This window comes from Microplitis mediator, chromosome 1 (genome assembly GCF_029852145.1).
Source record: "Microplitis mediator isolate UGA2020A chromosome 1, iyMicMedi2.1, whole genome shotgun sequence".
Classification (NCBI taxonomy): domain Eukaryota; kingdom Metazoa; phylum Arthropoda; class Insecta; order Hymenoptera; family Braconidae; genus Microplitis; species Microplitis mediator.
This window is the reverse complement of record NC_079969.1, coordinates 3,881,612-3,907,596: the sequence shown is the minus strand read 5'-3', so window position 1 is coordinate 3,907,596 and position 25,985 is coordinate 3,881,612. Positions and strand designations below refer to the sequence as shown.

The 25,985-nt window shown below is 29.0% G+C and overlaps 4 protein-coding genes, 1 long non-coding RNA gene and 3 other non-coding genes across 10 annotated transcripts; 6 read left to right on the top strand and 2 right to left on the bottom strand.

The window, feature by feature from the left end:
• Positions 1 to 37: 37 nt before the first annotated feature.
• LOC130669311 (mitochondrial coenzyme A transporter SLC25A42) lies at positions 38 to 5,379 on the top strand. Of its 2 annotated transcripts, none has more exons than XM_057472117.1 (6): positions 38 to 347; positions 677 to 924; positions 2,342 to 2,664; positions 2,899 to 3,161; positions 3,479 to 3,662; positions 5,200 to 5,379. In XM_057472117.1, the coding sequence occupies exons 2-6, from the start codon at positions 847 to 849 to the stop codon at positions 5,327 to 5,329; spliced, it is 978 nt and encodes a 325-aa protein (XP_057328100.1). In that variant the 5' UTR covers positions 38 to 347; positions 677 to 846; the 3' UTR covers positions 5,330 to 5,379. The 2 variants fall into 2 exon arrangements, with proteins under 2 accessions (XP_057328100.1, XP_057328107.1); XM_057472124.1 differs by lacking the exon at positions 38 to 347 and adding an exon at positions 504 to 606.
• An 81-nt stretch (positions 5,380 to 5,460) lies between these two features.
• Positions 5,461 to 8,189, bottom strand: LOC130669296 (mitotic checkpoint protein BUB3). Of its 2 annotated transcripts, none has more exons than XM_057472104.1 (4): positions 7,965 to 8,189; positions 7,676 to 7,895; positions 6,116 to 6,496; positions 5,461 to 6,026 (listed from the first exon to the last, which is right to left on the bottom strand). In XM_057472104.1, the coding sequence occupies exons 2-4, from the start codon at positions 7,868 to 7,870 to the stop codon at positions 5,622 to 5,624; spliced, it is 981 nt and encodes a 326-aa protein (XP_057328087.1). In that variant the 5' UTR covers positions 7,871 to 7,895; positions 7,965 to 8,189; the 3' UTR covers positions 5,461 to 5,621. The 2 variants fall into 2 exon arrangements, with proteins under 2 accessions (XP_057328087.1, XP_057328084.1); XM_057472101.1 differs by having other exon boundaries at positions 7,676 to 7,881.
• An 846-nt stretch (positions 8,190 to 9,035) lies between these two features.
• LOC130669009 (60S ribosomal protein L4) lies at positions 9,036 to 13,976 on the top strand. Its single transcript, XM_057471651.1, has 8 exons — positions 9,036 to 9,194; positions 9,733 to 9,910; positions 10,469 to 10,714; positions 10,918 to 11,042; positions 11,336 to 11,434; positions 11,798 to 12,069; positions 12,271 to 12,430; positions 13,642 to 13,976. Exons 1-8 carry the CDS (start codon positions 9,192 to 9,194, stop codon positions 13,834 to 13,836), a joined length of 1,278 nt encoding a protein of 425 aa, XP_057327634.1. The 5' UTR covers positions 9,036 to 9,191; the 3' UTR covers positions 13,837 to 13,976.
• Positions 10,767 to 10,840, top strand: LOC130678352 (small nucleolar RNA SNORD18). Its single transcript, XR_008991799.1, has one exon. It is a non-coding gene; the product is annotated as a small nucleolar RNA SNORD18 (small nucleolar RNA).
• On the top strand, positions 11,658 to 11,726 carry LOC130678355 (small nucleolar RNA U18). The gene has a single exon (XR_008991802.1). It is a non-coding gene; the product is annotated as a small nucleolar RNA U18 (small nucleolar RNA).
• On the top strand, positions 12,116 to 12,185 carry LOC130678354 (small nucleolar RNA U18). Its single transcript, XR_008991801.1, has one exon. It is a non-coding gene; the product is annotated as a small nucleolar RNA U18 (small nucleolar RNA).
• Positions 13,687 to 14,772, bottom strand: LOC130669015 (uncharacterized). Its single transcript, XR_008990096.1, has 2 exons — positions 14,344 to 14,772; positions 13,687 to 14,275 (listed from the first exon to the last, which is right to left on the bottom strand). It is a non-coding gene; the product is annotated as an uncharacterized LOC130669015 (long non-coding RNA).
• A 9,500-nt stretch (positions 14,773 to 24,272) lies between these two features.
• Positions 24,273 to 25,871, top strand: LOC130664547 (pre-mRNA-splicing factor SPF27). Its single transcript, XM_057464501.1, has 3 exons — positions 24,273 to 24,465; positions 24,732 to 24,997; positions 25,330 to 25,871. Exons 1-3 carry the CDS (start codon positions 24,391 to 24,393, stop codon positions 25,790 to 25,792), a joined length of 804 nt encoding a protein of 267 aa, XP_057320484.1. The 5' UTR covers positions 24,273 to 24,390; the 3' UTR covers positions 25,793 to 25,871.
• Positions 25,872 to 25,985: the final 114 nt, after the last annotated feature.

Here is a 25,985-nt window from a genome sequence, read left to right as displayed (position 1 = left end):
GTCTGTGTGTGTGCGCGCGCGTGTGTAAAACTTGTTTCACTAGTCTACAGTCCGTCAGCTTCTGACGTTTCTCGTGTATATAGTCGTCTCCGAATGTAATTCTGGTCAAAGGGCAAAGATTGGAATCTTTTTAAATCATTCAGGAACATTAAATAACTAAAATATATAAAAATCTAGGGTTTTTAATTAACAGACAGTTAATTTTAATTTATTTCAAATTTTTTTAAATTAAATCAAAAGTAAGAGCTACAGAGTAACCTCAAGTGTCAGTAAAAATAAATTTTTGAAAATATCACTTTATTACTAAACACAAACGTCAAAAACAACAGAGTAAAAATATTTTCAAGGTATTTTTTTTTTTTTTATATTAATTATCTACTTAATTACTTGTATTCATATGCGATAATTAATTTATATATACAGTAGAAATTTATATTACTAGAGTATTTTATTACTTTATAAATTTATTATTTATTATATTTAATTGTTTATGAATCTGTTGAACATAATACATTACAGTGCGTAATTAGCATCTGACAAGATAATATTTTATCTTAACTTTTTGTTGGAAGAAGGTTATTAATGATAAAATTTATTATTTTTACTGTAAGCTAATTATTTAATTACTACATAGTTGATAAAGAAAAAAAAAGTAATTTTTTTTATAAATTTTTAGATTATCTTCCACTAGTAGTACTGATATTTGTAATGATTTTTTTAAAAAAATGATAAACATTACGAGCTGAGGAAACAGCGATAGCAAGATAATAAATAAATAAATTATGAGTGAAAAATCAAGCTGTAGATCGAAGTCAAGTTTTTTTATAACTTATTCATTCATTAGTTATGGCTGCAAGTATAGAAAATAATGTTATTACTCATGGTAATGACAGTAGTCATGTTTCAATCAGTGTTGATAAACAGGTTAGTAATTATCTAATAAATTTTTTATCATTTTGTTTTTTTTTTACCAACGATGCATATTTATTTATTTAACGCCAATCGGATTTACATTGATGATTACACAAAAAAGTGTGATGATAAAAAGATATATGAGCAGATAAAAAAAATGATATAAAACAAATCAAAATGAAAATAAATGTTGTATAAAAAAATATTTAATAGTTGATATTGTACAGCTGCCCAATTTCAAAACACAGGTACAAATTTTTCAAAATCGATTTTTAGTTCCACTGGAGTCTTGTGAGATTTAATTCAAATTTCAAAAATTTTATTTTTGACAGTTACTAGGTTTTGAAATTGGGCAGCCGAGTAGTGGCTTGATATTGACTGAAGATGAGGTAATTGTACATCAAAAAAGTCAGTGTCTACCGTATCAAAAAAATTCTTATGGAAATCGAGCCTAGATTCCTATATGGGTTCCCATATAACGTTTTTTAATGGATACTCATAAGGGTGCTTCATTTTAGAGCAACATTTTTTTTTTATTAAGTCCCACCTGAAAATCTTGTAGTCGGTGGAAAAACAAAAATTTTGAAACGCATGTCAGCTCTTAATTCCGATGTTAACCCGTTGCTAATCCATTTTTTATTTTTCCCATTTAATGATACTGAAGTTAGCTGACGTTTAATAATTTTTGAATTTTTTTTTAGACGGTAAATTATGAAAAAAAATTTTTTTGAAAAAATTACACCTGTAGTTTATTAAATTTTCTACATGTGCATATTTTTAATTTTTATTTTTTTAAAATTGATTTGTTGAAAAAAAAATCCGAAAATTTTTAATTGTCTGCTAACTTCAGGATCATTCCCATTTAAACAACATTGAAAAATAATTTTTTATAACTTTCTTACGCTCACCGTATTAAATTTTTTTTTTCCATTTTGACTTATGGGCTTTTGTAGAGGACTGAATTTGCTACAGAAAAGGTCCTTTGAGTCGAGTCCGTAACTCGATTAGATTTCAACACGAATCGCTTCTTAGATTAAAATTTATAATAACACTAAATCTCATCTAGCGCCCAAACTATTGATAATGGATAAAAAATGTACAGTACAATTTTGTAGGGAATTTTATGCCTTACAATTTTTGTAATCAAACAATTTGTCGTAACTCTCAAAGTTTAGTAACTACAGCCTCTTAAAATATAAAAGTGGGGAAAAATTTATTTTTTACGTCTCATAAACTACGTAATTATCAACTATTTCACCAGCTATTCATTCTGACTATTAACTAATTTTATCAGCACTAAGTGATCCATTCATTTTTGTTAAGTGCGACAGAAATTTGACCATGTTGATGTGAATTAAACTGATATCACATAACTACTAATCAAAGTGCTGCAAATCAAAGTATAATTAATTATCTTATTTATTTAAAGGACAAAAAACTCAAAATCTTTACAAGTTTATCAAATTTCGAACGTATATCAACGAGCTTCATAGCTGGCGCAGCAGCAGGCGCGTTAGCAAAGACAACAATTGCGCCATTAGACCGAACGAAAATAAATTTTCAAATTTCAAAAATGCCGTATTCTCAGCGTGCGGCGATCGATTTTTTGATAAAAACATATAAAAAAGAGGGTTTGTTAAGCTTATGGCGAGGCAATAGTGCAACTATGGTAAGAATTGTGCCTTATTCTGCAATACAGTTTGCTGCACATGAACAATGGAAACACATATTGAATGTCAATGGCCATAATACGTAAGTATTTCTAAAATTTTAAACAAAAAAAATAAATAAATACTTTACTATATTAACATCAGAGTTTAAATTAATAGTAGGGGTGTGCGAATAGTTCGAACTTACAAATTCATATCGAATCAAATTTTTTTCAAGAATTATAGTATTTGTTTATTTATTTTTTATATAAAATGAATATTTTAAAAAATTTAAAAATTGGATTCACATTTAAAGGAAAACTTGAATAATTTTTAGATCACCGAGTCGTAGATTATTAGCTGGTTCATTAGCTGGTGTAACGTCTCAAAGTTTGACTTATCCATTGGATTTGGCACGTGCGCGTATGGCAGTGACACAAAAAGCTGAATATTCAACACTACGTCAAGTTTTTTTACAAATTTATAGAACTGAAGGATTCATGGCATTTTATAGAGGATTTACTCCGACAATACTTGGGGTCATTCCCTACGCAGGGTTCAGTTTTTTCACTTACGATACGCTAAAGAATTTAATGACAGGTAAATTATACATTTTATTTTATAATTTTAGCTTTTTTCCTTTAACACATCAATTTCCATAACATGATGGCTAATTATTTTTAAGGTTTTTCTTTATATTTATTTCGTTAAAAACAAATTTTATGTCAAAGAAAAAAAAATTCAGTTGTTTGCAATGCGAAAAAAATAATAATTCGATGAAAATTTTTTTTGTAATAAAAAAGAAAAGCTTTAAAAAGTTTTTAAACGATTCGCGCTATTAATACTAATATTAATGAAGGAGAGAGATGACGGACATGTTAAAGTGTTAAATGATCCGTCCGCCTGTTGATAAACAGTTGAAAAAATTCAACTCAATCCTGGACTCGCGACTGTGGGCTCATTGAGCTGTGGAGCAATAGCTGGTCTTGTTGGACAAACTGCCAGCTATCCATTGGACATAATAAGGAGGCGGATGCAGACCTCAGCAGTCAAAGGAGCTTATTATCATACCATGATATCTACTTTTATCAAAATTTATAAGTAAGTATATATTATTTATTTTTTCCTTCACCAGTATATAAATATATAGAAGATATTCCATACCTAAGGATTTTTTTCGAAGTTTTAAATCTACATCATTTTTTAATATTTTTTTTTACTAATGCGGAATACGGACCCTAGCAAAAAATCCATGGGGGATTGCATGGCAACCCATAAAAATCCATATAGAAAAGTATAGATTTATATAAGAATCCATGGGTATCTAGATTCTCATATGGGAAATCCACATAAACGTCGCACTAAAGTTATGATTGGTGTACGCAAATTGACCATAAAAACCGTGAAATTTAAATAAAAAATGCTAATTAAATATCTAAAAAAAACACAAGCAAAATATCGATATTAAAAAATTGAAATTTCAGTGACAGATAAATTGATTTTCATTAAAAAATTAAAATTAAAATTAAAGAAAAAGTTTCACAATTAGTTTGAAAAATAATTAATTGCCCTGATAGCCACCTTAATTAACCGTAAGTTAACTTCAAGCTACTGCCGTATTCTGAAGGCAACTTAAAGAAAAGTGGAGAGCAAGCAGTTACCTTTAAGTTGACAGTAAATTGTCTGTTGACTTGAATTCAATTTGACTACAAGTGTTACTGTCAGACAATGACGTTAAGGCTGGGCCGTACTAAACGAATTTTTGAATTTTACTTTTTTTTTAATTTATTAATCAATTGTTACTACAGAAATTTTTATAGCTTCCGAAAAAATGTGTAAGACAATCTTTGTCGGAAGGTTTTCATCACTCGAGTGACGTAATTATTCTAAACGTAATCAGAAAAGTAAAATTCGAAAATTCGGTTAGTACTGCCCACCCTTAAGTTGATTTAAAGTTTCACTTCAAATTGACCGCAAGTTCTTCTGTCAAATTACATTCAGATGACGGCAGTAGATTTGCGTCAACTTGCACGCAAGTATTATCCAGCCGAGGCTTGCCAGAAACTTGTCGTTAAGTTAGCCGTAAGTGTTTCACTGCAGAACTTGCTGAGCAATTGTATTTAGAGTGTGGCTATCAGGGCGCTTTTGTTAGTTTCCTAGTTATTGTTAACCCTAATCCTTTGAAAATGGGTCGTTTGTGTGCATGAATTTTCAAATATTATACTGTAAACAGCCTACAGGCCTCCGAACTTTGATAAAAAATGTTTATTGAAAAAGGGATTTTCGGGGTTGGCAAAAACTCTATTGCCCAGTTAGGAGTCCGAAGAAGATCTACAATTTTTTCAGACTTTTCCTTACAGCATTCAATAATTAAATGAGCGGCGAACGCTAATGATCCATGTTAAAAATAAAAAATCATCTCGATTCTTAATATTTTACTTCTCAACTTTTTTCCCGGACCCGCATAATATTTTTACATAAATTTTAACATATATCTGTCGTTTCACCTCCTTATCTTATCACCGCATTAGTAAAAAAAACTGACCAACTCTTGCGGTCTTGTCGATTGCCCTCGTAGCACAATATACTACTGTATATATCAAGCTCTGCTACAAATACTTAAATTTTTCTTTAACAGAGAGGAAGGATTAATGGCATTTTACAAAGGATTGACTATGAATTGGGTAAAAGGGCCGGTTGCTGTTGGCATCAGCTTTACTACTCACGAAATAATACGTGATTATTTGAGAAAATATATTAGCAAATAAAGTTGTCAAAAGTAGCATATAAAATGTCAATTTTACATATATATACATATATGTTGCAATCGAATGTTTAAAATAAATAAACTAATTGTTAATTATTATTGTTTTTGAATAGTAAAAATTATTTTTTAATGATGTACATATGATACAAAAAAATTATGTTACGTTAGCACAAAAATATTTTATGTATATAATATCTTTATGGAAATAAATAAATCGAAATATTTTCTATAAAAGAATTGCTTTATTATTAAATCAATTATTATTATTATTATTATTATTTATATGAAGACCATCATTTCGGCTTCGTCTCCTGGTCATTAACATAACGAATATAAATTTCCTTTTCGTCGTGAACACCAGGGGTAACTTCAGCAGGATCTAAAAATGACACACCGATAGCCAGTACAGAGCCGTCGTGACTGAACGATAATGTTGCGACACCAGCGTTATATTTATGAAATTGACATAAACGTTTTTTGTTAAATCCGTCCCAGATATTAACATATCCATCGGAACCACCCGTAGCGAATGTGTTGTAGGTCGTGTGAAAACTTATAGCGTTCACTGGGTAAATATTTTCAATGCCATTTTCTTTTATTCTGTGGCATTTGAATGCATATTTTTTCTTCTGTGCTTCTGGAGTCGTGTCTAAATATTCTACGGCCACTCTACCTTCGATGCTACTCAGGACGTAGCCCTAAAAATATGAGAATTATGATTGAATTATTTTTAATTAAAAAGTGGGGGGTCTGAATACTAAAAATGTATAAATGAATGAAGACCGACCTGTTCATTAGGAAATCCTTTGATGCATCGTGTCTGGTATTTCAAACTACTTTCCCGTCTTTGGAACATTCCGGCCATATTTCTTAAGTCCCAAATACAGACTTTTCTCTTGGCAGTACCGACAACAAATTTATCACCGCAAACTGATAACGCGAGTACGGTATCAGGTTGCAAATAAGTTCCGACACAGGTGGGAGTTCTTGGGTCCCATAATTTGACAGCAGCATCCCACCCACCGGTCAAAATTGCATTCACCGATGAACAGTATTCTATTTTTCTGATCGCCTTTTCGTGTGAACCCATTATCGTTTCTGCATTTGCATTAATGTCGTACATTTTTAGTGTACAACCTAATCCTCCACTATACGCATGTACTGCATCCTGATAAAAAATCCACAATTAATTACTGATCATGATCAATTTGTTAAAAAATTTGCTTCGGTGAAGACATCAAATATTTCGATGTGGAAATAGAAAAATTATTGCATTAATAAACAATAACTTCCCTGTTTTAAAATTTTAAATTTTTATAGCGGGAAGTTTAAAATAATATTAAGGTACTAAGTTAATTCAAAACAAGCAACCTGCAGTCACTACGTGACTGCCCGAATATCACTACTAAATTTATAAAATACGCAGAAAAAAAGGATTTCTTAACGCACAAAATTTTAATTTGCACCAATAAAATTTATGCATTATCAATTAAATACAAAAATTGTCTTGGGGCGAGAAAAGATTTTTTTGGTCAATAAATAATTCCTTGCACTAAGTAATTTTTTCTAGTTCTAAATAAATTTTTGTTTTCAATTCACAATGCAAAAAATTTATTGGGGTAAGTAAAAATTTTCTTTAGGCGAGTAAAGATTTTTTAAATGGTTGAAAATAATTACAGTACAGTTGACCTGGGTAATTTTGCCTCTATCAGAGTAACATTGTTAACTTTTGAAATTATATTTAGACCTTACTTTTACAATTACATATTTTTGTTAGTGTCTGATAATGTTCGACTGACAAACCAATGACAGGGTGATCTAAAATTAGTTTTACACTGGTGAGATTTAAATTGAGGGGATAATTCTGAGCCTAAAGTTTCTGAACAATACTTCTTAATTTCGAATATTGTGTGAGTTATTGAATATCCAAAGTGGCCCATGAAAAACGAGGTTTAGAAATATAAAAAAATATAAAATAATAAGTTTGGCAGCGTTGTGCGTAACTGAGTTCACATCTGATTGTTTTATATAGAATTTAATGCAAATATAAATAGTCATTTATTTTGAAACATTCGAATTGGCGACTAGCTAATATAACCATTCATAAAAAATTGTAGTCTAGAATTTTGTCTTGGTTTTAGTCTCGAATTTTGTCTAGGATTTTTCCTGGATTCCGTCTTAATTTTAGTTTTGATTTTAAATTATAGTTGATCTTGAATTTTTTTTCTAAAATATTGTTTTGGTTTTAGTCATGGTTGCTGTCTTGGTTTTAATCTCAAATTTTGTATACTTAATATTAAGGAATAAATAAAAATAAAATGTTTAGTTAAAAATATTATTTGATTACTTGAAAGGCAACATCTAGGACAGGTTGATCATGATTGTATTTTAAACGCATCGTATTGGCATGAATGTCGTAAAGCCTAACTGTTGAGTCCCATGATGATACCAATAAAAATTGGGTTGAATTCGGTCCAAATTCAACCGCCGATATTGCATCAGTCGGCGGGTTTTTTATTTTGAATTCCGTTCTTGACTCCATTATTATAAACACTGGAATAACAAAACTAATTATTATTTTATAATTAGTGGTGACATTCAAATTTAAAAATTAATAAGTGCACAAGTGGACTAACCTTACAATATAATTTAAAACTTTTTGTAATTTAATTACAGTCGTTTAATTAATAAAATAAATAGAATAACTAAAAATATTTTAAATCATTTTACTAAATTGTAAAGTTTATTTTTTGATAACAAAAAAATATATGTCGTTTATTTTTCTGTGATATAAACAATTTTTGTTTAATGAAAGCCGGTTAAATATCGGAGCGCTCCGTATTAGTAAATATTACTTGCAGTGATATATTTATATATTTATATATACTTATTTAGAACTTAAAATTTTTATCTCCGACAGGGAGCGCAGGATGACATGTAGGAGTTTGAGAAAAGATTAAATTTTAAAAAAAGAAAAAAAAGAAATTTGAAAGAAAAAAATTCTTAATTAATTTTCATATTTATGCAAAATATATAAAAATTTGGAATTTATAATTAAACTAGATTATTAATTATTATTCAGCACAAAAAAGATGATGCGCTCAAATGTCTTGCAGTTTCATGTGTAGCCGCCATAAATGTCTTGAGCAAAGAGCGGGAATTTAAAAATTTTTTTTAAAAACTTTAATAGTACGCGCTAAAAAAATTATTTGACATCTTAAGGCTGTCAGTAATTTAAATTGAATAAAAAATAATTTTTAAATTAATTTTGACAGTTGGGAAAATTTTAATCAGTAAAATCCATGGAAGAAAAATTAAACGTCAGTGGAAACTCAGTATCATAAATATAACTCTTATTATTCTATCAAATTAATTACTAAATATAATTTCAAAAAATTCCACGCAATTGTTGATCTTTTTGTACATATATTTTTATAAAATTTCATGTGTCAAAATAATTTTTATCTGCTAAGAAAATTTTCCATTATAATTTATTTTAAAAATTCAAATTTACATCAAAGTCTAATAATTTTTGAATTTTTCTAAATAACTATAAATTATAAAAAATTTAAATATTTAAAAAATTGCGCCATAGTTTTTAAATTTTCTACATGTGCATATTTTCAGTTTCTTTAATTAAATAGTTGAAAAAATTCCATAATTGTTAATTGTCTAAAAAATATTTTGAAAATAATGGCGGCAATTCAAGCATGCGCAGAAAATTACAAAATCACGTGACGCGTGATATGGAACATCCGGTTTGGCTTCCCCTCTAGATTCCTCCTTCTTTTCACGACCGGGTACGCGTAGTGCACTTGGTTAGTGGATTTTTTTACCATCTAATTGGTGGAAAAAGCCACATAATGGTAAGTTAATTTTATTAATTGCAATTAACAACTTTCATTAATTCCTCGCTAATTAAAATCTATAAATTTTCCACAACTTTATTAATAAATAAATTTATTTTATACAAATACTCATTCATTGTGATACCGACCACGTGTATGCTTACATATTTTAATTAATTTTCATTACTCATTACTCCGTATAATTAATTTTAATCATTAATTTACCGTAAATTAATTTTTTAATTGTTAACTAACAATATAACAAACATAAAAGTGTTTAAGTTTCACTTGGATGTTTAATTTTCACGGAGTAATTTTTTGAGGTTCGTTTCCGCGATTACGAGGTTTGGACGCCATGTTTTCGTAATATTGCATGCTACGAAAACAATTTGATTACTCATTTTTCTGACAACGAAATTAATTTCTGGTATAAAAGAAACAAATTTGTATGAAACTAGAATTTTTTTAAACGTAACGCATTTGAGTGAATTTAAATGATATAATTTTTGGCGGTTAATTTAAAGAAAGAAAGTAATAAATGAATTTTTTATTCTAGTCGAAATCAACTGCTCGAGCTATTGTCACTGTTTACAGTGACAAAAATGAACCAACTAAAGATGTTCTTCCAATTCCTGCTGTTTTCAAAGCACCCATTCGTGTTGATTTGGTAAACGATGTTCACCAGCAAATGGCTAAGAACAAACGTCAACCTTATGCTGTCTCTAAAGAAGCCGGTAATTTATTAATTTTAAATTATTTATGATCCTCAATTTTACAGACAATTAAAAATTTTAGGATTTGAATTTTTTTAAAAAGTCAATTACAGAAACTAAAAAAATGCACATGTAGAAAATTTAAAAAACTTCAAAGTTAGTAGACGTTGACTTCTTTCAGTATCATGAAGTTAGAAGACAAAAGTTTTTTGATTTTCCTTCAAAAACAAGAAATTATAAAAAAAATAAAATACGCACATGTAGAAAATTTAAAAAACTACAAGTGCAATTCTTTTAATTTTTATAAATTCTTGTTTTTGAAAAAATTTAAAAGTTACTAGACGGTGACTTCTTTCAGTATCATGGAGTTAGAAGACGAAAATTTTTTGATTTTCCTTCAAAACAAGAAATTATAAAAAAAAAATATGCACACGTAGAGAATTAAAAAAACTACAGGGGCAATTTTTTAAATATTTTTTTTTTAACTTGTTTTTAAAAAAATTCAAAAATTATGAGACGTCTGTCGTCTATTTTTTTTATTTATCTTCATTTTAATTTAAAAATTTAAATGTTTTTTAGGTCATCAAACTTCGGCTGAATCCTGGGGTACAGGACGTGCTGTAGCACGTATTCCTCGTGTACGTGGTGGTGGTACTCACCGTTCTGGTCAGGGAGCTTTCGGTAACATGTGTCGCGGAGGACGTATGTTTGCACCAACTAAAACTTACCGCCGTTGGCACAGACATATCAACGTCAACCAAAGACGTTACGCTTTAGTCTCAGCCATCGCTGCATCAGGTGTCCCTGCTTTAGTTATGTCAAAAGGTATATAATTTTCAAATTTCCCGCTAACAAAAAATAAAAATCCCACGTGTAAATTACATGATGAATTGCTTTTGGTCCGTGTTTATGATCACTTTGATTTTAAAACAAAAGCTTTTTTCTGATACCCAAATATTGAAATTTTTTTCTTTCTTATGTTTCTATAATTTTTACAATGTATATAATTTTTTATATTTGAATTCCAGGACATATGATCGGAGAAGTTCCCGAGTTTCCTTTGGTTGTGTCGGAAAAAATTGAAGAGTACAGCAAGACGAAACAAGCTGTAGTGTTTTTGCGTCGTATCAAAGCGTGGAATGATGTCCAAAAAGTAAATACTTTAATTTTGCCTCTAATAAAATTCAAATATTATAAAGATGGGAGAAAATATGCACTGTAGAAATGTCCCCATCCAGTAATTTATTTACCACGATGGTCCAGTCAGGTGCTATAGTAACATGGAAATAGGCGTTTTAATCTAGAGTTTATGTTTAGCTTGAGACATAATTTCCAAACATTTTTTCATGGAAATTTTATTTTTTAATTTTGAATTTTATTAAATAATTAATTTTTTCCTCATCAATTGAATTAATTAATTTATTAAAAATTGACTTTTACTTTTAGGTATATAAATCGCAACGTTTCCGTGCTGGTAAAGGTAAAATGCGTAACCGTCGTCGCATCCAACGTCGTGGGCCATTGATTGTTTACGGACAAGATAAGGTAATTATTGAAAATTCCATTGCATTCAAAAAAAGAATTTCTTGGCGCCAAATTGTTTTTGGAATTTTGAATTGAAACCAAAAATTTTCTTACGGAAAAAATTGTCTTGAGACCAAAACAATTTTTTCTAGTCACAAAAATTTTTGCTTTTATTTCCTAGTTGCGAAGAAATTCTTTTTTTTTCTGTACTGTTTTAATTAACTGTTTCTACATTAATTATTTTCTTATGATGAAATGTATTGGTCCGTGTTGCTGATTTACAGTGATTTTAAAATAACCATATCTGAAATTACTCTTATATAAATAAAGTATATCAGCAAAGTAAAACATTTTACAGCAACTAATTTATTTTTAATTTTTTAGGGTATCCGTAAAGCCTTCCGCAACATTCCCGGAGTCGATTTGATGAATGTCAACAAGATGAATCTGTTGAAACTTGCGCCAGGTGGTCACGTAGGTCGTTTTGTCATCTGGACAAAGTCAGCATTTGAAAAATTAGACGCTTTGTACGGTACATGGCGTAAAGAATCTAAACTCAAGAAGGGTTACAATTTACCATCACCTAAAATGGCTAATACTGATTTGTCTCGTATTCTCAAGTCCGAAGAAATCCGTAAAGTCTTACGTGCCCCCAGGTATTATCACTATTTATGTTATATATTTTTAAATAATTGTTTATTATTCATGATGATTTTATTGGTCCGTGTTGCTGAATTACAGTGATTATTAATTTTAACCATTTCTGACTTAAAACAATTTTTCTTTTTTTTTGTATTTAATATTAATCTTTAATGTATTTACTTGATAATAATGTTATTTTCCTTTTTGATTTACAGAAAGAAGGTTATTCGTCGTGTGAAGAAATTGAACCCATTGAAGAACACACGTGCGATGTTGAAATTGAACCCATACGCGGCGGTTACTAAGAGAGTTGCAATTTTGACTGCTGGACAACGTCTCCTTGCTCGTGAAGCTGTTCTCGCTGAGAAAAGTGGTGTAAGTATCTAAAGTTGTATTGAATAATACAATAGAACATTACGTAACTAGTGGACTAAGTCAACATTTATTCGTCATGCGCAATAGCTGTAGTACGAGTCGTAGGCGAGTGTTTAATGAACTCCGGAGACGAGTACCAAAGAAATTGTGTTTTAACCCTTTCCCGGCTCGAAGTATCTGTGAGTCATGTGGGAATACAGCCAATTTAAGTCCGTTGCAAAGCAGTATGAGTGAAAGTTTAGTTGTGGTAGTGCAGGCAAGCGCCCCCTACCATTTTTCCGGCCCCCTCTAGAAAACAGACCATAGCTCTCTCATTTTAAGAATGATACGTACAATTCAAATTAAGAGTAGGGATTCAAGGTCGACCGGAAAGGGTTAAGGATAATGATCTAGTCCACGTGTTATGTACTATACTTTATTCAACACATGTCTGGTTATCCTGATTTATCAAACCTGTAAATCGTAGTCACAGAAATCGTTTAACAATACGGTACTAATTAGATATTCAAAATTTTTTGAAAACTTTAAATTATGCACTGTAGAAATGTCCCCATCTAGTAATTTATTTACCATGATGGTCCAGTCAGGTGCTATATCAACATGGAAATAGGCGTTTTAATCTAGAGTTTATTAATGTCTAGCTTGAGACATAATTTCCAAACATTCATTAATAAAATTAACATCTTTTTAATTTGGAATTTAAATAATCGATTTTTTATAATCCTGAAACCACCCTGATAGCCAGAGCTTCTGATCAGAAAGTTGGTGTACATGAGTTGTGATCAACTTGACGACAATCTACTGCCGCAACCTGTCGCCAAGCTTTTGAGCAACTTGTAGTCAATTTGTGAGCAAAAGTTACACGAGCCGAAAGTTGTTGACAAGTTTCTCGAAAAATTGCCGTCAACTTATGGAAGCGCCAACTTTTGCCGTCAACTTGGCTATCAGAGCAGAAGACAATTTTCCGATTTTTTTTTTTCAACAAATCAATTACAAAAAAAAAAACGTGTCATTATGAACTCATTATGTCACGCTGGTAGTAAATCTAGAAATCTGCGTTGCCTTTTTACTTATAACAGTACACCGGTCGATAAATGGCACAGGATTTGCTTTACGGTTATGATAAAACAGGATATCCGCGCATGCGGATAAAAATTTGAAGCGAATTAAAATACTTGTATCAATTAATAATTAATTTGACTCTTCTCTAGGCTAAATTGACGAAAGAATCTCCAGTTATTAAGACCAAAAGTCTATTGGAACGTCGTAAGAAGCAGATTCTTGCTGCGAAAGCGGCCAAGCCAAAAGTAGCGAAAGCACCGAAAAAAACCCAAGCGCCAGCGAAGAAACCCACGGCGACAAAACCCACGGCAGTAAAAGCTGAAAAAGCACCAGCCAAGAAATAATTTGTCACCAACATACAGAACTAACATCTTAAGAACATGAGAGCCGATGCAAAATAAAAAATATAAAAACTCAGAGTTGTCAGACTTGTAATTATTTAATATCTTTTTTTTAGCAAATAAACTAAGAATTGATGACTCGATCCATTTTTTATTTATTTCAAAATTTCAGTATTAATTTTCCGATGAATTAAGAAAGTGATTGATTTTTTTGAACGAGAGTTTTATCAAAACTCAATGTTTTCATCGGAGCATGGATGCTAATTGTTTTATTATCGTTAACTTTCACAAGAATCTCACTGGCATTAACGTCAATGGGAATAAAAAAATTAATATTTCTTATTAAATATGGCGGGTTTAATTCCTGCAAACGTATATTGAGAATGTCATGGGGTATTAGTGATGCTGTCAGAATTTTTAGACCTTGTAACCTCATTTCTATCTGAAATAGATTTAGTTTAATTATAAAAAAAATTTGAATGAATAAAATCTTATCATTTATTAACAAACTTCATAGTAAATTTGACCATTGACAGAATAATGACTGGGTATTTTTGTAAATTCCAATTTGGTTACTTTATTCTTACAAAATTTTTCAAAATTCAGGTAATCTCCTTTGTTCAAAAAAATTGAATTTTCAAAATAATTTTTTGGAATATTCATTATAAATTAATGAATTATTTTTCACTGGTAATTTATTTTTTAATTTGTTACATAAGGACTAAAAAAAAATGTAACGCGCATTTTTTTTAATTAATTTATTTATTTATTTAAAATTTATAAATTGTCTCGTCTGCTATATTCACACTCATAAAAAAATCGTCAATTGACAACAACATTCACACTCGAAAAAATACGAGTGTGAGTGTAGCAGATGTAAGACAATTTATAAATTTTAAATAAATAAATTAATCAATGAAATTTAATAAAACGCGCGTACTGATATTTCAATTATCTAACCACGAATTTTTAAATTTATATTCTACTTACATCTTATTCATTTATTGAAAAAGTTTAAAAATTTGAAATTGTCAATGAGTAAATGTAGTAGACATCAGACAGATTTAAAATTATAAATAAACAGAGTGAATAATATTTCGAAAAAATGCACTTATTAATTATTAAATTTTTAAACGCGCATTTTTTTAAAACTTTATTTTATTAATTATTTCTCTATCGATTAATAATTTTAAATATGAGTGTGAATGTAGCAGACTTTAGATAAATTTAAAATTATAAATAAATAGAGTAAATAATTTTGAATGAAATATTTCGAAAAAATGCACTTATTAATTTTTAAATTTTTTAAACGCGCATATTTTTAAAATGTAATTTTCCTAATTATTTACTCTCTTTATTTATAATTTTAAATTCGTCTGACGTCTACTACATTCACACTCATATTTAAAATTATTAATAGATAAAGAAATAATTAATAAAATAAAATTTTTAAAAAACGCGCATTTAAAAATTAAAAAATTAATAAAATTAAAAAATTAAAAAAGTGGTTCTGATCGATTTCAAGAGCTCGACATTGAAATGAAAATAGCTAGAAAACAATGCGGAATTTGAAAAAACTTTACTGATAATAATTTGTGGAGAATAAAATTGTCAATAAAAAACACTTTATAAAATTTTGTGATAAGTCTGATAGTTTCACCGGAAAAGTAAGAAGATCTCCAACTTTACTTCGAGCTCTAATAACTTTTGAATAGATTAATTTTTTCACTTTGAAGATGATTACACAATTTAAGGAACAAAACTTGTTCCTTTAATTGCTTTGTAAAGACTTAGAGCAATCGGCCCGGACAAACGGTTCAATGGATAAATCTGATAATTTCCAGGGTTTTTGGGGGTACATCAAGCTGCAAAATCACCTGGCAACATTAACCTTTCCATCAATATTTGCAAAGTAGCGATGAGTTGACTAAAAAACCAGAAAATGGCCATTTTTTGTGGGTTTTTCAAATTGATATTAAGGATAAAAAAATTTTTTTTTTTTTAAATCGAAAATGGAGCTTATAGTGAATTTATTCAAGTTTCTCAAACTGCCCTTTAAATTACTGTGTGACCATTAGTTGCTGAGATATCGATAATCAAAGACAAAAGGATCCTTTTTCATTTGAAGACTGATACCTCAGCAGTAAATTGTCGTACAGAGAAACAAAAAAAAAGCAAATTGTAGCTAAATAAATTTCCTAAACGAACCATAAATTGGTTTTTTCGAAAAAAATTTTTCCGACCCCGTAGACCTAAAAAACAAAACTAAAAAATTTAGAAAAATTTTGTCTCGAACTATTTCTTATGATTCCGCAAAAACCGTAGCTCAAAAAATTATTTTGCTGAAAGATCTTTAAACTAGAGATTTCAAGCTTCAATTAACTTTTATTTATTTTTTCGATACGATCATTTTTCTCGAAAATACAGCCTTCCAAAAATCACTAAAAAATTTATAAAATTTTCTTGTTCCTTTAATTTTTTGGATAAGTGTAGATCTTTTAAATGTTTTATAAACGATGAGTATTATTTCAAAAATTTATTTTTTTATTTTTTTAATAATTATGATTTTATCGAAGTTAAATCTAATAATTAGATCTAAACTGTTTCACCTGGAACTATTGAGATGATTCTGATTTTTTCATTTGCTTTTTAACGACTAATTTTGTTCGTTAGCCGTTAAAAATCTTATTAACAGATTAATTTATAAAAATATGGGAGGGAGCCACATTACTACCCAAAATTGTCTGTTCGCCTCGAGTGAAATGTCCCCCACATCACTTTTCAATATTGGTCTACGCAATGGTAGCGCCACAAGTGATCAACTTTGAAACTTTTCGAAAGCGCCTCGGTTACCATTAGAACAGGCAGGGTCGGTGTCACTTGAGTTCGGGCTCCTTGTCTCTATTCTCCATGCTGCCTAACAAACTTGTTATGTCCTGGGAGGTTACTAGGATCGGAACTGACGCCACCTCCTGGACAGTGGGCAGCTCGTTGTCACGCAGGACCAATTTTGAATTTGAAAACAGTGATAAATTTATTGTTGACTATGATGATGATAATTATGATTATTATTTAATGAGATAATGAAATTATGGATAAGGATAGATGTAATTGATAAAATAACTTTTATCTGAAGACTGAGTTTTATTATAAAGTGTAGATAAGATTTGATCAGTAATAACAGTTGTGCTCGTCAATAGTTCTCGGAGAGAAGTGAAGTTATATCAGACGGCAGAAAGATCTCTGACTCTCCACTCTTCGACTTCTCCCACTATTCTCATACTCACACACATACAATCAGCTGCAGGTATTCATACCGTACCCGGTTACAAGCGTGTCTTGCAGATCTCTACCATTATCACTCTACCAACATACAACTCTCTCAAATAGATTTCTATGCGAAAATATCAATACTAAATATATTTATGTTGCAAAATAATTCTATGTAAAATTATCTCTATGTAAACTTATTCTATTAAGTATAAATATATGCGAAAATAATTCATGTCCAAAATATCTCTATATTATATATCTCTATGAAAATTAAGTCTCTACAAAATTTACTATAATATGACAGAATTATGTGTTAACATATTTATATTATGGAATTTCTCCATAACTATACAACTCTCCTTAATATTTCTCTATTCTGCATATCTCTATGACACAAAAATTCTATGAAAAAATTTTTCTATTTAAAAATTTTTCTATGTTGACAAAAGTCAGTTTCATAACATCTCTCAGCAAAAAAAAAACTAAGTTTTACGAATGATTTTGTGTCTTACCACCAGCAATCGCGTGGCGCTACCATAAAATTCCAACAACAAAACAATAATAATGATAATGATTTAAGTAATTATAATTTTTTCTTTTTAAATGTCATTAAATTTGAATCCTGACTTTGTCAGTATTTTATTATAATTTCATTTGAATCCTGACTTTGTCAATATTTTATTATAATTTCAAATTTAATGACATTTAAAAAGAAAAAATTATAATTACTTAAATCATTATCATTATTATTGTTTTGTTGTTGGAATTTTATGGTAGCGCCACGCGATTGCTGGTGGTAAGACACAAAATCATTCGTAAAACTTAGTTTTTTTTTTGCTGAGAGATGTTATGAAACTGACTTTTGTCAACATAGAAAAATTTTTAAATAGAAAAATTTTTTCATAGAATTTTTGTGTCATAGAGATATGCAGAATAGAGAAATATTAAGGAGAGTTGTATAGTTATGGAGAAATTCCATAATATAAATATGTTAACACATAATTCTGTCATATTATAGTAAATTTTGTAGAGACTTAATTTTCATAGAGATATATAATATAGAGATATTTTGGACATGAATTATTTTCGCATATATTTATACTTAATAGAATAAGTTTACATAGAGATAATTTTACATAGAATTATTTTGCAACATAAATATATTTAGTATTGATATTTTCGCATAGAAATCTATTTGAGAGAGTTGTATGTTGGTAGAGTGATAATGGTAGAGATCTGCAAGACACGCTTGTAACCGGGTACGGTATGAATACCTGCAGCTGATTGTACTTATGCAATATATGATGTACTTATACATATCAACGTTCTTTCTAATTATATACTCATACATTTATACTTCCTACTAATACACGTACGAGATATGAGTTTACAAATCTACGTTCTTTATTTATCCGTTCTATGATTTTACTTATTACTTATATTATTTATATTCCATTTTTCTGTACTTAAATACAATCTTTTAGTTAACTATTCTATATTTAATTATTTAATACGATTGACATTATTATTTATCATGAAACACCATTGTAATTATTCTAATGCTATATTTCTATATTTCTATTAATTTATTTATTATACGAGTCACTCTTTATTTAATATGTATATATATTAACAATAATAGTTGAGTTCTTGTGATATGGTTTTCATTTATAAGTAACGTTTATTTATTAAATACATCCTTTTCTTATTTGTTTATGGAGTATGCATTTATTTATAACCATATTTACTGTTAACTACAGAACAAGAGCCTATTCATGATTTTTATGCGTGTGTTTTGTTTAGGTTTTAAGTATCGGGTGACGGGAAACGTTCCAAGACCACTCAAACTGTATTTATATTTCTCTGAATACAAAATAAAGATTTTTTATCTATTTATTTAAAGTTTCATAATAAAAATACATAATTTAATAAGTATGTGCCATGACGATTTATTATTTAAATTATTGATTAAATATTGATAAGACGCAATAAGTGTTGTAAGATATTAATATATAATTTCAAATGAAATTTAAATGCGCGCCTATTTACGGATCTCAAGTTCACTAATTAATTAACAGGTGGAGGCACCTGAGGCCACTGAGGACATAACAAACTGGCCCTTAGGGTTTATTCATACAATTGGTGGCAAACAGCAAGGTTTGACCAATATTGAAAAGTGATGTGGGGGACATTTCACTCGAGGCGAACAGACAATTTTGGGTAGTAATGTGGCTCCCTCCCATATTTTTATAAATTAATCTGTTAATAAGATTTTTAACGGCTAACGAACAAAATTAGTCGTTAAAAAGCAAATGAAAAAATCAGAATCATCTCAATAGTTCCAGGTGAAACAGTTTAGATCTAATTATTAGATTTAACTTCGATAAAATCATAATTATTAAAAAAATAAAAAAATAAATTTTTGAAATAATACTCATCGTTTATAAAACATTTAAAAGATCTACACTTATCCAAAAAATTAAAGGAACAAGAAAATTTTATAAATTTTTTAGTGATTTTTGGAAGGCTGTATTTTCGAGAAAAATGATGATGTACCGATTGTACTTTTCGGACAAGAAGTGATTCTTTTTAATTACGAAGATCATTTTCCGTTTATTCTAGAGCAACTACCAATTGATCTCCAAATCGATATAATTGTGTAACGCCAGTCGCATCGAGTACAAAATGACAACAAAGTAAGAATTTTATTTTATTCAATTTGTTGAAATTTGACTAACAAAATTTTTTTATATTTCAGACCACCTCAAACAAAAACTAAATACAGAATCCAAATAAATAATAATCAACAAGTTTTCATCAATACAAAAAATTTTTACTAAAACTAAAATCTCAAGATGAATAAAATATCATCAGAAGTCAACATTTGAATATTCAGTGATTGTCAAGACGTCCAGTAGATCGGGATAAAATATAAATTGTTACGTCTCTGTAAGTTAAAAAAAAAGTATGTTGACTTTTAATCGATAAAATGTAAAGTTTTGGGTTATCTTCATTTTTAAAAGAAATTATAGATTATGCACTGAGAAAAAAATTTTCTCCTGACAACTAAATTTTAGTTATGACAAGAAAATGATTTGATTGCCCATTGCCAATCATATATTTGGTTGTTTTCACTGAATATTGTATAGTTCATCAACAAAACAAATTATTAGAAACTATAAAATATGTAGTAAAGATAATTATGCGTTATGTAGCAAGCATGAAATCAAATTGATTACCTGTAGAACTTATGAAGTAGTCATAATGAAATATATTCGTGAGCCTTAGAGAATGACTTATTAATAATAATTAAACATTATTTTAAAATGACAGAATATTTATTTAACAGTTAAATAAATGTATAATTAGAAAAATAATTTATTTCCCTCACACGTACTTTTTTTCGTACTATGACAAAAATTGTTCAGAAAAAACATTAATATTAAACACATTAATGACAGAGTGTGATACAGGATACCCATATATTAGTGTCAAAAATATTCAGCGGACGAACCATCCCAGGATGCTTCAAGCTGGCGAATATACAAACTCTGAAATAAGTATCTTACCAGGGACACCACAAATGGTGGGCGCGATCTAGTGGCGAGCACCGAACTACTCCCGCTGCTGCTGCCTGACACCATAACTTTTGAATCAATAATCATTAGGTTCAAATATATATTTATTAACCTCGAACAAATATATATATTTATTCTAAATGAATATATTTTTTTGTGTCTAATTAATATTTATTAGAGTTAATATAATAATATTTTGCTCTAATATTTGGATTTATTGGCACTACAAAATAGTTTAGTTGTCCATTAAATAAATATTTTCTCAACTCTACCAAATGATTTTATTGTCTTAGAGAGAGAAATATTAATGTCAACAAAATAGAGTCTATTAAACCATTTGTTAAAAATGATAAAATAGATTATATTGACGTAATAAAATTTAGTTGTCCCAAATAGATTTTAGTTTAACAGAATTTAACAAAACCAATTTGATTGTCCGAAGATAATTTTTTCTCAGTGTGACAATTATTTAACAGTAAAACTGCATAAAAATTGAGATTAAATATTGCGCTGCATAATTCAACTGCATAAATTGAAATTAAATTCTTCTTTTCATTATATAATTTTTATTGTGGGTTCAATTTTGAATTATTTACTGGCCATTTATCGGCTTATGTCGCTAAAGTTAAAAAAATGTATCTTAGATAAAGTAAGAAAATAATAAAGCAAATTTGTTTACAAAATGAGTGCTATTATGTTGCCCTAAAACCTCTTTTAATATAAGTTTTTAACCTCTTTTAATATAAGGTTTTAACTAAAAATAAAATGGTAATGTGTATGGGTTTACCATAAGAATGAAATATTTTTCGGTGGGTTTTAAAAAAAGTGAATATTTAAATCTGATTTAATATGGAGAGATGGTGTGTAAACACGTATAAATTAGTTGTAGTCGATTTTTTTATTTTACTAGGAAGATAATACTGACTGTCAATATACTGTGCTATCGTTGATAATGTAGAATTTTCGTGAAAATGTTTTTGAAATGTACTATCGCCGACATTAATGTCAGTCCTTTTTTGAAAACACTGTGAAATAAACATCCATGTTTTTAAACATCTACTGAGACACAAGTCCTTAAGAAATAATCGAAAAAAAAAAAAAATCTGTAATTGAAAAAGTAAATAATAAATTAATCATATAAAAAAGGAATGTATAAATAAAAATATTTATTATAAAATATGTCTATAAAAAAATAATCTTAAAAAAAAAACTCCCTATATTAATATATAACTACAGATAAATTATAGGTATTTTTAAGATTTAAAGAAAAAAAATTTCTTATATTAAATTTTTGTACTTAATAATTTATCCAAAAAAAATATTAAAATTAATAAAATCAAAAGAAAATAAAAAATATGGCTCATATAAAAAGCGGTATAAAAATTAATGTCCTAAAATAAAATACTATATATATATATAAATATATGAAAATAAATAAACGCATTTCTATATAAGTATACCAAATAAATTTTAGTATAGTGAAATAACCGAATAATAACATATACAAAAAATTCAAAATATAAACTAAAAAATAGAACGTTTAAAAAATAATTGAACAAATAAATATATCTATAAATATAAAACTCATAAATAAATTAACAAAAAACAAAGAAATAGTAACAATAAACATCCATATAAAAAATAGAGCAAAATAAACTTACACATAATAAACATAACCAGAAAAAAAAATCAATGAAAATAAATATCCATATGAAAAACATAACCATATAAAAAAGAAGCATGAAAATAAATTTATAATAAATATATCGATTTTTTTTTTTTTTTTTTTTTTAGAGCGGCTGAGGCAGCCGTTCGGCACGTGCGTGGCTCGGGCAATCACCGAAGTTAAGTAGCATTGAGCATGGCCACTACTTGGATGGGTGACCGTTTAGCCACGCGTTGGGTTCAAAAAAAGGTCTCTGACCGTTAGGCGCGGGATGAAGATCCAGTGATCGGTAAAATGGGAATTTTATCGATCACTGGAGCTTCACCCAAACCGAATCGATTTTTAAATAAAAAATTTTTTTTAATTGTTTTTCTAGTATATAGCCGTAGTAACGGCCTTTTACACTTTTTGCCTTTATATCGGAACTGCTTTACTTCTCTTTCTGCCTTCATTGTGCGGCTGTGGGCCGACTTGTGCTTATACTGTACTGCATCATTACGGTGATGCCCTACGACCTCCCTCGTGCAATGGAGGTGTAGTGGCGTAGGGAAACCACATAGAAAACCTAGCCAGTACAGTTTCGGTTTGGGTGAAGCTCCAGTGATCGATAATATTCCCATTTTACCGATCACTGGATCTTCATCCCGCGCCTAACGGTCAGAGACCTTTTTTTGAACCCAACGCGTGGCTAAACGGTCACCCATCCAAGTAGTGGCCATGCTCAATGCTACTTAACTTCGGTGATCGCCCGAGCTACGCACGTGCCGAACGGCTGCCTCAGCCGCTCTAAAAAAAAAAAAAAAAAAAAATCGATATATTTATTATAAATTTATTTTCATGCTTCTTTTTTATATGGTTATGTTTTTCATATGGATATTTATTTTCATTGATTTTTTTTTCTGGTTATGTTTATTATGTGTAAGTTTATTTTGCTCTATTTTTTATATGGATGTTTATTGTTACTATTTCTTTGTTTTTTGTTAATTTATTTATGAGTTTTATATTTATAGATATATTTATTTGTTCAATTATTTTTTAAACGTTCTATTTTTTAGTTTATATTTTGAATTTTTTGTATATGTTATTATTCGGTTATTTCACTATACTAAAATTTATTTGGTATACTTATATAGAAATGCGTTTATTTATTTTCATATATTTATATATATATATAGTATTTTATTTTAGGACATTAATTTTTATACCGCTTTTTATATGAGCCATATTTTTTATTTTCTTTTGATTTTATTAATTTTAATATTTTTTTTGGATAAATTATTAAGTACAAAAATTTAATATAAGAAATTTTTTTTCTTTAAATCTTAAAAATACCTATAATTTATCTGTAGTTATATATTAATATAGGGAGTTTTTTTTTTAAGATTATTTTTTTATAGACATATTTTATAATAAATATTTTTATTTATACATTCCTTTTTTATATGATTAATTTATTATTTACTTTTTCAATTACAGATTTTTTTTTTTTTTCGATTATTTCTTAAGGACTTGTGTCTCAGTAGATGTTTAAAAATATGGATGTTTATTTCACAGTGTTTTCAAAAAAGGACTGACATTAATGTCGGCGATAGTACCCTGATAGCCAAAGCTGGCCGCAACTTGTCAGCAACCTACTGCCGCAACCTGTCGCCAAGTTGGCCGCAAAAGTTGGCATTTCCATAAGTTGACGGCAACTTTCCGAGCAACTTGTCGACAACTTTCAGCTCGTGTTACTGTTGCCGATAACTTGGCTACAAGTTGCTCAGAAAGTTGGTGACAGGTTGCGGCAGTAGATTGTCGCCAAGTTGCTAAGCAACTTGTAGCCAAGTTGTCGGCAACAGCGAGCTGAAAGTTGTCGACAAGAACCGATTATTTATCATTTAAATATTTTATTTTACCACCACGAATGCTCGTCAGGGCAGCACTATAGATTTTGTACAGAGTACAGACTAAAACTACTAATTGTTTGTAAGCAAAATAATTACATAAAAAAGAGTAAAGTTTATTTAAATTTGTTGTTATAATTTGCGTTTAATAAAAATGGCTGGTGAAGTTGTAGTTGATGCTTTACCTTACATTGACCAAGGTTACGATGAACCTGGAATCCGGGAAGCGGTAATACATTTTAATTTATTTCTTACTAATTTTTTTTCAGGTTAATATTTTTAAAATTATTATTTATATTTTCTATAATTATTCTTTTACCAATAAAATTAACGTATACTTCACTATATTTAAATTCCATAAATTAACGTCGTCATAATGATGTTAAAATATTTTTTTTTACAATTTATTCAATTAAAGTTTTCTGTCATTATTCAAACAAAGAAACGAATTTTTTTCTTATTCAATTTTTGTTTACTTGATAATTTTTCTGACAGGCATTGGCGATGGTGGAGGAAGAAACCAGACGTTACAGACCAACAAAAAATTATCTAGAACACTTGCCAGCACTGAACATTACAGCGTTCGAAACCGAGGTAATGAAACACGAATTTGAGCGGCTGCAAAATCGATTACCTATGGAAGTTTTGAGTATGAAAAGATATGAGTTGCCACCACCGCCTCCTGGAAAATTGAATGATTTGACAGCTTGGAATGAAAGTGTGGAAAATAGTTGTGCGCAATTGGAACATCAGGCCACTAGGTAAGAAAAATTTACTAGTAGATTTCATAGAAATCTTTATATTACATTTGTCCTATGGTGAAATTTTCAAAGAATTTCTATCAGAATTCATCGAGTAGATTTCGAAATAAATTAAACGACACTACAGTCAACTAGTCAACTTTTTTTTTCTGAAAAAATTAACCGATTTTATAAAAATTCTATTTCTGGGACCGTTTTGTACAAATGACTTATTGGAGTATGGATTTTTAAAAGTCTAGTTTCTCTTAGACTTTTCTTCGAGATATCGAACTTTATATCTGACAAAATTTCATATCTTTTTAAATAAATTATCTAATAAAAATGTATTTCAGAATTTGTAACTTGGAGCTGATAATGGACTACGGTTGTGAAGCGTGGAAGTCTCACCTGGAAATTTTAGTCCAAATGGTGAGTCAAGCTCAGAAAAAACTCCAAGTCCTTCGTAAAAATATCCAAGAAATAAATTGGCAGCGGAAGTCAATGCAAACTCAGGGAGGAGAAAAATTACGGGCTCTTGAGTCTCAATGGGTCGGGTTGGTATCGAAAAATTATGAGATAGAACAAGCATGTGTGCAATTGGAGCAAGAAATGTATCGCATCATGCAGTCAAGAGCTGAAGCAGTTGAGATTAATGACGTACCCACTGATTCACAAGAGTCCGCTGAACCAGAAGCCAGTGCATCGGACACAATGCCAATGGAAACAAATCAAGATGAAAATACTGAACAAGATTCAAATATCAGAGATGCAGAAAATGAAAATGTGACAGAGGAAAAAGATGATCAGCAGCAATAATTATTTTAGACAATTTAAGGAAATTAAATTTAAACTTAAATATATATTTAATAAAGCATAATTTATTTGTCTATATTCATCACGCATCATTAACTTGTAGTGTTATTTTTCTCATATACATATTTACAAAGTTATATTATTATAGTTATTATTTTAACAAACATGATTATATATAAGTTTTAAACTTTTTATA

Coding starts and splice junctions, on each gene's coding strand:
- LOC130664547 (XM_057464501.1), top strand. CDS start 24,391: ATGGCTGGTGAAGTTGTAGTTGATGCTTTACCTTACATTGACCAAGGT. Junction 24,466..24,731: donor AACCTGGAATCCGGGAAGCG/GTAATACATTTT, acceptor TTTTTCTGACAG/GCATTGGCGATGGTGGAGGA. Junction 24,998..25,329: donor TTGGAACATCAGGCCACTAG/GTAAGAAAAATT, acceptor AATGTATTTCAG/AATTTGTAACTTGGAGCTGA.
- LOC130669296 (XM_057472104.1), bottom strand. CDS start 7,870: ATGGAGTCAAGAACGGAATTCAAAATAAAAAACCCGCCGACTGATGCA. Junction 6,497..7,675: donor TCCTAGATGTTGCCTTTCAA/GTAATCAAATAA, acceptor ATTTTTTATCAG/GATGCAGTACATGCGTATAG. Junction 6,027..6,115: donor AAGGATTTCCTAATGAACAG/GTCGGTCTTCAT, acceptor TCATATTTTTAG/GGCTACGTCCTGAGTAGCAT.
- LOC130669009 (XM_057471651.1), top strand. Junction 9,911..10,468: donor TGCTGTCTCTAAAGAAGCCG/GTAATTTATTAA, acceptor AATGTTTTTTAG/GTCATCAAACTTCGGCTGAA. Junction 10,715..10,917: donor TGCTTTAGTTATGTCAAAAG/GTATATAATTTT, acceptor TTTGAATTCCAG/GACATATGATCGGAGAAGTT.
- LOC130669311 (XM_057472117.1), top strand. CDS start 847: ATGGCTGCAAGTATAGAAAATAATGTTATTACTCATGGTAATGACAGT. Junction 925..2,341: donor CAATCAGTGTTGATAAACAG/GTTAGTAATTAT, acceptor ATTTATTTAAAG/GACAAAAAACTCAAAATCTT. Junction 3,162..3,478: donor GCTAAAGAATTTAATGACAG/GTAAATTATACA, acceptor GTTGATAAACAG/TTGAAAAAATTCAACTCAAT.